Source organism: Ammodytes marinus (assembly GCF_949987685.1).
Source record: "Ammodytes marinus genome assembly, chromosome: 11".
Classification (NCBI taxonomy): domain Eukaryota; kingdom Metazoa; phylum Chordata; class Actinopteri; order Uranoscopiformes; family Ammodytidae; genus Ammodytes; species Ammodytes marinus.
In genome coordinates, this window is record NC_137215.1 from 13744272 (window position 1) to 13754271 (window position 10000).

Sequence of the window (10000 nt, forward strand, 5' to 3'; positions counted from 1 at the left end):
AGTTCGGCTGTTGGTTTGAAAATCACTCCAGGCCATATCTCTTTAGACGGATTGATCTAGGTGAGGATGGTTTCGTAAGTGGTGTGTGTGTGTGTCTGTGTCTGTGTGTGTGTGTGTGTGTGTGTGTGTGTGTGTGTGTGTGTGTGTGTGTGTGTGTGTGTGTGTGTGTGTGTGTGTGTGTGTGTGTGTGTGTGTGTGTGTGTGTGTGTGTGTACGGAACATAGGGGTGGAGTGGAGGCATTAATTCCGATCATTAAGAACTTGGATAGCCTGGGGGTACAAACCCCTGAATATCGAATGCAAGTAAACTCTGAAATGGCTCACCAGTTGTTCACTTGTAGGATGGTGAGGCCTGTGTCTTGCGCCAGCTGTTTCTTCTGTTCTTCTGAGGGGTAGGGATGCTGCAGGACAGAGAGACAACATCTATGAGGAAAACAGTCACCACAAATTGTTTAATGAAGCTGCTTGTTGTTGAAAATAACGGCTTTGTGCCTTTTAGTAAAAAAATAGTTGTTGCAGGTTACACACACACACACACACACACACACACACACACACACATGCACGCACCCACACACACAAAGCCATACTGTGTAATGAGAGCTAAAAAATGAGATGTGTGCTTATGCTCACTGGTGTGTATGTGTCAGTATGAGTGTGTACGTGTATCTTGATGTATACTGTAAGTATGTGTGAGTGGGTGCTCGTGTCGTTCCCTCCCCCGATCATTAATGGAATATGAAATCTTGTAATTAATGGCAGCCAAAAAGGCAAGCCAATTAGAAAGTTAAGTGAAGTGGAAAACCAGCTCTGGTAATTAGGCAGCCTCTTACACAAATATATTCGCGTTGACCCCCCCCCTCTTTTCACCCTGCTTCATATGTGAGCAAGGAATATGTGACGTTAACCCGATGGAAGACAGGAGAATGTAAAATGTCTTTTCTGCTGGTTTTTCTTTTATCTTTATTGTAGTACAATTATAAGACTGTTAAGTTTGCCAATTGGCTGATCGTGTCTGTAGTTTAACTGCACTGATTGTAGGACACCTTAAGTACAAAAGACTTCTAAGGTTCATCCGTTTCAGCTGAAATTTAAAGGCCAGGACACACCAGCCCGATAATCGCCGTCGTCAAAAAAAAAGACAAATCTGTTTGGTGTGTGCCGTGACGTCGGCCGACGTAGAGGTCGTCGGGCTTGTTTTGAGCCTGTCAATCGGCGGCCGACCGTCTTTCATTTGGAGCAATTTGATTGGTGGAGGGCTAGCGAATCAGTGAAGCCCGGAAGTGAGGCGGGTAGCACAAACAGCTAACAACAGCTAGCCATCGTTTTAATGTGTTTGTTCGTTTCGTTTTGAGAGTACTCACATGCATCAACCCTTGTTGACTGCTCGACACCATGCTCGACACTCTCTGCTAAAAATTGTGCTCTTATGGTCCATAAATATAAATACGTATTTCTATCTATGTTTATGCTCTAGAGAGATGTCCAATCATTTCCGGCTTTCGTATTTTTTCGGGCCACAATACAGATTAGCGCCGCCTGCTGTTGTGGAGACATTACGTACCGCGAGCGTACGGAAAATAAACAGTCGTCTCGGTGTGTTCTTTGGCCGCGACGGGAAGACTGGAGCTTCCTGAAACGGCAGACTCCATTTTTTGCGTAGTCGGAACATGTCGGACTGGTGTGTCCTGGCCTTTACAGGCGTTTCCTCCAAATCACACTTTTTCGTCATTTAAGTTAATTTTGGGTATTTTAAATTTCAAAATATCTGCCAGTGTGAGGGTGGAACAATAGAACATGTCTCTTAAGCAAATCAATATTAACATAGAGAAAATTAAACACAGTTTTACCGGCTTGCCGCTCATATTTTTTCATAATCAAGCCTCACATTGCAGAATGTTACTTTTGGGGGAGATTTGCTCAAATTAGACAATTCCTTTACTTATGGTTTTCCTGACGATTAAAACAGATAAATAGGAAACATTGATGCATAATAAACAACAGTATGATTGTTGACTTCCATCCCACTGTTTAAAATATAAAATACTGACTGCTGACCCTCCTCCAGAAGCCAGCTGAGAACAGTTAAAGTCGAGACACCTGTTTAAATGTATAGAATGAATCAATTGGATAAATGCGAACTCTGAGAGTGTGTTGATTTATATTTGAGCATGTGTGTGTTAGTGTGTGTGTGTGTGTGTGTGTGTGTGTGTGTGTGTGTGTGTGTGTGTGTGTCTGTATGGGGGGGGGGTCACAGTTGCACGGAGTCTTGTTCATGGAGGACAATGTGCTGTTCATGTCAGACACAAGCCATGGACTGTCCTGAACACCACAGGCAGGCCATAAAAGAGGCAGAGAGACGGGAGAAGCACGGGAGTGAGGGACCAAAAGAATAGTTTGTTAACTAGATATATTTAAAATTGCAATATATATATTTAGGCAAGAAAGACATTTTAATTCTCCCCAGCCTAAATAAAACCCCAAAAAATAGGTAATTGTTTGGTGACTAGAATTTATTTCATTGAATGAGAGGAGCCCTGACATAACTCATTCATTCACCAACAATAGGTGCCACACAGATATCCAGTGTATAATATGTAGAGTATGACCAACAAGAACACTCACACTTAATAGACAATCAGACGTGCAAAATCAGTGTGGCGCCCGGCTTTTTTTATTTTTTCATTACAGTTTTTTCAGCGCATAATGAACAGGATTGTAGTTAATGTTGGGTTGGCCCAGCAGAGACAGAGAGGAGACACATTTTTTCCCTAGCCTTCCCTTGTCCATGTGATTGGTTGTGGGGAATGGGAACACAAGGAGGCTAATTTCATGCGCCGAGATATAATTGCATTGTCGCCTCTGGCCAAATTTGTGTCCACTTCTTTTCAAGAACCACTTTTGTGTTTCTTTATTTGTGTGTGTGTGTGTGTGTGTGTGTGTGTGTGTGTGTGTGTGTGTGTGTGTGTGTGTGTGTGTGTGTGTGTGTGTGTGTGTGTGTGTGTGTGTGTGTGTGTGTGTGTGTGTGTGTGTGTGTGTGGGTGTGTGTGTGTCTGTGTGTGTGTGTGTGTGTATGTGTGTCTGTGTGTCTGTGTGCATGCCATCCATTCATATACTCCCTCTCTCTTTCTTTCTCTCTCTGTCTCTCTCTCTGTATGCCTACGAGTATCTTCCAGACTGATCAGATATGGTCAGAATAAAAATAACAGCTAATCTGGGGCGCCACTGGACTGCCCACGTCTGTAGAAAGTGAGAAAACATTATTCTTTAGGGCCTGTGTCATCTGATGTCTTGACGCATTGAGCACTTCACATGTACACCACACACACTGCTGACATTATGAAGCTAAGCACGTGAACAATGTATATTTTAAGTCTTTTCCAGACAGACAAAGCTGATTGAGAATGAAAAGATCACTGAGTCCATTCTAGGTGCAGTAGATCTGTAGAAGCAGTAGTGTCTGCCTCGTGATATTGGGGGACTGCGGCCACGCCAGAGGCCACAACACAGCACAAACACACCCTGTTTAACACTGCTCTTCCTCTAGCTTCCCAGCATAAAGGCAGATAGACAGCTTTACACAACTAGTAACACACAGACACAGACACACACAATCTCAACAGCAGAACTGGAAAATGTGCTTGGACGCTCAGTCCTCATCGTGCCAATGGTGGAACATAACCAAGTTTATTTACTCAATAAAATGGATATTAATATGAATAATGGTTACCGAATAACTACCCAACAGTACATACAATTGGTAAAATTAGCTCCACCATTATCAGTTACAGTATGCAAATTAGTGCATGAGTGCATGAGTCTTAAAGGGACCATTATGCTGATAATACAATGTATATTCTTTGTTTTTGTTTTTTCAATTAATGTGAATCATGAATGTAGGACTTGTCAATGTCATTTTTTATCTTTTAGTATTGCTACTTTTACCTAAGTAAATTATCTGAAAAATCTTTCCACCACTGCATCCTCTCTCTAATAAAACCTCTAAAGTGAAAGTGTGCCAAAGTTTTCACGTACAAAATAACACACACAACTTAATGGAAAATGCACCAGAAGGAGACAGCCTGAAAGTCATCCAAACTGTTTTTGTCCTCCTTTTTTCTAAAACCGCTAAATTAGCTCCTACCCGTCAAAACACTGTGATTTAGTTTCTCGCGCAGCAACAAGTCACCCAGTTTAAATATTGTCTGTCCGGGATTCTGGTGTGTCTTAACGGCTTTTGGCTGTGGTTCATCGGTTTGAGAGAGAAAGAGAGAGAAGGCCATTGGTGAGAAAAGCAATAACATGTTCTTTAACAGAGCAGATGGAAAGCTTCTGCGCATCCTTCCCTCCCTTCCTCCTTCCCTCCGCCTATCTTAATGATACGTCTTCTCCAAATATACAACTCCTTTCATGAGAATTTCCACCCTGCTCGCCGCTCTTCGCTGGGCTCTGAGCATGTGGGTGCCAGGAGGCGTGTGTGTGTTTCTGCTTCTCTCATGTGTGTCTCTTATCAATCTGTGTGTGTGTGTGTGTGTGTGTGTGTGTGTGTGTGTGTGTGTGTGTGTGTGTGTGTGTGTGTGTGTGTGCGTGGATGCGTCAGTGGATGTGTGCATGTCTGTTTGGTTGGTTGTGTTTGTCCATTTTGAGTCAGAGTTTCTGCTTGCCTGCATTTACCCAGTACTGTATATCTGTGTGTGGACATCAGTGTGTGTGTGTGTGTGTGTGTGTGTGTGTGTGTGTGTGTGTGTGTGTGTGTGTGTGTGTGTGTGTGTGTGTGTGTGTGTGTGTGTGTGTATGTGTGTGTTTGCATGCAGATGTCTGTGTGGGTGAGTAACAGAGCATCAGTAACATCCCCTCCCTGTCTGACCGTCTTCCTCTCCGAACCCTTCAGACAGGAACAAGAGAGGGATAGATAGACGGAGAGAAGGAGGGAAAGCAAGGAAGAGGGACGAAGGAGCCATGGGAGGAGGCATGGACATGGATATCTGGAGCCCCAGGGGTTTAATAAAGAGATAAGAGCATACATTTTCTGCAAGACCCCTCCTTACTCCCCTTGTCCCATGCTTAACCCAGGAGAAAACTATTCTAAGCAGGGAAGTGGAACCAAATGTCAACCATTACAGTTACAAGTGCTATAAAAATAGCGATTACAGTTAAGTAAAATTGTATTAATATGGCCCAGAAACAGAAATAACATAGTTTGCCTTGTGGGGCTTAAGAGGGCAGTTTTATAGAAAAAGTTGTATGATCAATTAAAAAAACTTTGAATTACTGTACTTTAGATAAAGCGTCATCATCTTAAGATGATAATAAGGCTTTGCCGAATTCATACTGTTCAAGTATATTTTCAATTTTATCTCATCTTGTGTGGAAAACAAATTTTGAATAGTCATATTACATTTAAAAAATATTGAGAAAGTAATGAAAAATACTCAAATGAACAGCCTCACACCAGCTGCACCGTTATGAGTTTGATTTCCTGTTCTGCTTTTCCATTCATTTTTTGAGAAAGCTGAAGCTGCAGTATATGGCTTACGGTATGGGAGCAGCTCCTTGCTTGATGTCATGCTTGAGGTTACTCTGACATCTGTACCAGACACATGTCTAATGTGTGGACTGAATCTATGACCTTTACTGGACAAACAGTTCAAACAAACTCTCATCTGCAATTGAGCAATAACTCCCAAACCCTTTTACAGACGTGGAAGAGTATGAACTTCTAACAATAAGTCATGGCTCTTGAATTCTTATTTTTACAAGTTGTAAACTGCATGAAGCCTCACCTGAATCTCTCGGGGGCAATAGGAGAAGGAAAGAAGGAAAGAAGGAAAGAAGAAGAAAAGTGTAAGTCACTCTTTTTGGGGTTTCACACTTCACTTTGAAGGGAGGACTATTACAGAAATGTATTTTATCTTGTTGATGTTCTCCCTTCTCTTCATATCGCCTCCTCAACAAAACCAGTTCTCTCTCCCTTTCTCTCTATCTCTCTTTATCTCTGGTTGTCTTTTATTTACTTATCCAAATACTAAGACTTGTACTTTAGCTTTGGCCCAAAATAAGGTATTCATCCTTTAAACATTTAAATAAACAGTCCTCTCCGTCCTTTTTTAGACATTAGCTTTATTGATGCATATATTTAAAACCATGCTTCCAAAGCCTCTTTGCATCCTGTTTAAAAGGCTTAACACACCACATTAGCTTTATGAAACTGCAACCATGAAACATGGGGGAGGAACAAGACAGAGGAAAATCATATGTTTTCAAAGTCATGTGATGTCCCTCAAAAAGGGACCATGAAAATGCACAATATGTGGATGATACACATGGGTCAAGGCTATTTTAAGTTAGCCCACTTTACAACCAGAGGGTTGGGGTTTGCCACAAGACACAAGGATGCCAGAAGCTGCAATGAACTGCAGTAAACAACTTGTTAGTGTGCTCAATTTACTTAGTCAGTAAACACCTTTCATAAGTATTTTTTCAGAAAACTTATAAAAGAAGCATAACAGCCCTGCATAGTAATCCCCAACGGTCTGAAACACCAAGCAGGTTACAACAACATTATGCATCGTCATTAACTAGCATGTACCAGTTGAGGTAAAAGTGAAAAGCCTTGACTAGGCCAGGTCTGTTCCCATCACTGTTCCCAGGTCAAATCTCCTTGGAAACCGAGCTGCCCATCAGGAATGCCTGACGGCTAATCCGGGGGCCGTTTTGGCTAGAAGGGCATCAGAGTATCATACCAAAATGTCTTACACACACATACGAAAACACAGTTTACTGGAAGTGCAGCCTTTCTGCTGCCAGACATGTATGAGATTACCTTAAATATTTGGGGAGGCAAGCACATTGTTATGCTAACAACAAATGCCCAGAACCCTGAGCACAAGCAGACTCTAAAACAAGGGTTCCAAACTGTAAGCCTGTTGTATTTCATACAACAAGCTTCCAATTTCCCAAATTTCTAGCTCATTCAGTAAAAGTTCCATCCTCTGTGTGTGTGCTCACGCTGCGCTGTGAAAGCTACGCCATTTCAAATTCCTTTCTGTGTAGGTGGCACCGACTGACATCCCTTTGACTTCATTAGAGAGCAGGGACCCAGCAACAAAGCTGGCTCTGGGAGAAAGGGGGGATTAAAGTAAAAAAAGAAAAGAGAGTGAGAGGGAACAAAACAACAACAGAAAAAAACAAAGCACCCCTAACCTAATTTCCTCTGTTTTCGGGCTGCTCCAATGAAATATAACAAAACAGAGCAAAAACAGATCTTCTGAGGGACTAAAATGAACCGACTATGATGAGAGTCTCCGCTCTTCACAAAGCCTGCGCAAACTCAAATGCCCCTTCTTAGTGCTATAAAGTTTACATTGGACCCCGGAAAACCAACTCAAAGCTTGTGGCATGAATAATTCACCACTCTTTTTTTCTTTTCTTATTTTTGGAAACCTCGATATATGCACCAGATATGGCAAAGAAACCCCCTTCCAAACTGTAATTGTCATCACATCCCTTCATCTCTTCTGGATATAAATAAAGTGGAAGAAAAAAACAGATGTTCTGGTGCTGTTCATTCATTAATGAGCATTTCCCTTATCAAAAAACAGCTTTTGTGGATTTAGGGAAATCTCACAGCGCTCTTGCCTATGGGGATGAGATAAATCTAGTTAGCTGGTGAGGCAAAGGGTGAAAAGTAAGTCATTAAAGCTCTAGTACAAAGTGGATTAGACAATGCACAGCATAACCAGCTTCTCCGCTATGATAATTGATGATTATCTTTTGGAAAACTCTAAAGGGCAGTAAGGGCACATAACATAATGAAGAGCAGCAGCCACTGCTCTAGCTGTTCCTGCTCTGCTCCAGGGTGTGAACAATGATCCGTGTACTTTACAGTTGGGTGGGTCTCCAGTCTATGTGTATTCTGAAGCTTATGGCATGTATGCACATGACCAAGTCTCAAGTTTTAACAAAGTGCTGTATTGTTGTGTTAAATCTACAATGCAAATGGTGAGATCTGTTAACTGAAGGAAAGCATCTTGTAATTTGTGCTGTATGTGTGGTGTCTGTATCTCTGGTTACTTTCACTAAGAGCGAGGGCGTGCTTCATTAGTCCTCCCCATTCCAGCTCAGGGGAGGCTAAATGTATTAAGGGGGCCGGATGTTGCACAACACCTGCTGCTGTGCTTCTCTCTGTGCAATAAAGGGAAGGGGCTGCGGCATGCTAGCTAGTGCTAGTGGTAAGCGCTGCTCGATGGACTGAGGCTGATGAGCTGGGGCTAATTCAGGGGGTGATTATGTAGTTTGCTGGACCACTAAACATCTTTAAGCCCGTAATTACTGCCTATTTGAGTGAGGGGAGGCTCTCCAAAGCAATCGCTACTTGCACCAAGCGGTGCAGTGAACGGCAGCCACAGCTGGAGGTGGGTTGCCTCAGGGCTGCTGAGGATGGAGGGGTGTGTAAATTGGGGAGTAGGAGGGATCCACAAAGCCTCATCCCAGTCAGGTAGCACAGAAAGCTGAGAGAAAAACAGCGGGATGCCCCGCAGAGCGCCAGCATGCCACTTCCAAGCTACAATGCTCAGAGCTAGCATTCTAGCAGTGATCACCAACCCTACAAACAAATGTTCTCTTGTAACACACACAGCTACCAGACTCCGAGCTCGTTACAAAGGGCTGCAAAGAAACAAAGCGCTACCACGATAGAGTTCAAAGCACAATTCTTAAACTATTAGACAAACGATCAGACTTTCCTAACAACATAAACTCTTGTGACTAAATTGAGCTAGGTAGTAAGTGAGGAGGGGGGCTGGGTATGTAATTATGGAGAGAAACTAAAGGGCTTTTTTTATACTCAGTGTCTGTGACATACAAGAGGGGAATCAGATTCTCAGATTGCACCTCGACCATGGGGGAATACATTTCATTTCACCTGACTTTCAAGGAAATTTGACTTTACGTAATGCCACTGAAATCCGATCTCTCCGAGGAAGCAATTTGGGGACCACAGAACATTCTAATAACCCTGGCGATATTATTATGTTATTATCATAATTACCCTTTTGCCCTCAACGTTTTAATTAGAAACTCACCGTTGGCCCCTAGGGGGGTGAAAAGAACCTGGGTTGGGGGAATGCTGAAACTAGGTAAGGGTATTTCACAATTGCTCCCTTATGTTGGTCGGCGCGGTGAGTAAAAAAGAGGGAAGGAGGACGCAGCCGGTCCTGTTCAAATATAAAGCTTATTTCTCACTCTACCTCCCTCTTTCTCTGACATCTGTCATTCAAAGTATAGCTACACCCCTCCTTCCACATCTCATTTCTCTATCTCCCTTTCCTTTACCCATATCTGCCCCCCTCCACCCCTCTGTTCTATATTTAGCATTTTGCCTAACTATCTCATGCTGCCTCCTTTTCTCTCTCTTTTTATTCCAACTCCACCTAACTCTTCACTCTTCTACTATACCTCTCATCTTTCGATTTCAATACCTCTTTTTTCCTCAGCCAAGTGCATCCCTCCATCTCCTGCTCCGTCCTCAGCAGCGGAAGGCCTTCTCCATCAGTGCACCGCTTTTACAAATCAATGACTTAATCTGTCGTAACAAACAAGTGAGCAGCACCGCTAGCCCTGTTCACTTGCCCCCCCCCCCCTCCGCCATTGCTAACACTACAACAGCATGCATCAGAGAGAGAGAGAAAAAAGGGAGGAAAGCAGACAAATATGTGAGGTCCAAATATATAGAGGGTGAGTTGGAAGACCAAACAATAGGAAAGACATGAGGATTTGAGGAAGGGAAGTACGTCTGAAAGAGGGGGGAGAAGAAAATTGAAGACAGGATTGTAAAAAAGTGTGAAAAAATGAAAGCGTGTGTTCGATTGGCGTGAGTTGTTTTCCCACCACATCTCCTCTTCAAGACCTTAGCTATGTCCGACTCTTCTACCATGAGTTATTGCCTGTCTGCATTCACCACCTGGTTCACTAGCTAGGATTTCTCTCACTCCACTGGACA

The 10000-nt window shown here is 42.9% G+C and overlaps 1 protein-coding gene across 1 annotated transcript in view; it reads right to left on the bottom strand.

Annotated features, from left to right (window-relative positions):
- The window catches only part of meis1b (Meis homeobox 1 b), an 80554-nt gene that overhangs the window by 23443 nt on the left and 47111 nt on the right, over positions 1-10000 (bottom strand). The window contains exon 9 of the mRNA XM_080036725.1: positions 325-401. Within this exon, the coding sequence (XP_079892851.1) occupies positions 325-401 (77 nt within the window). The remainder of the gene's footprint in view (positions 1-324; positions 402-10000) is intronic.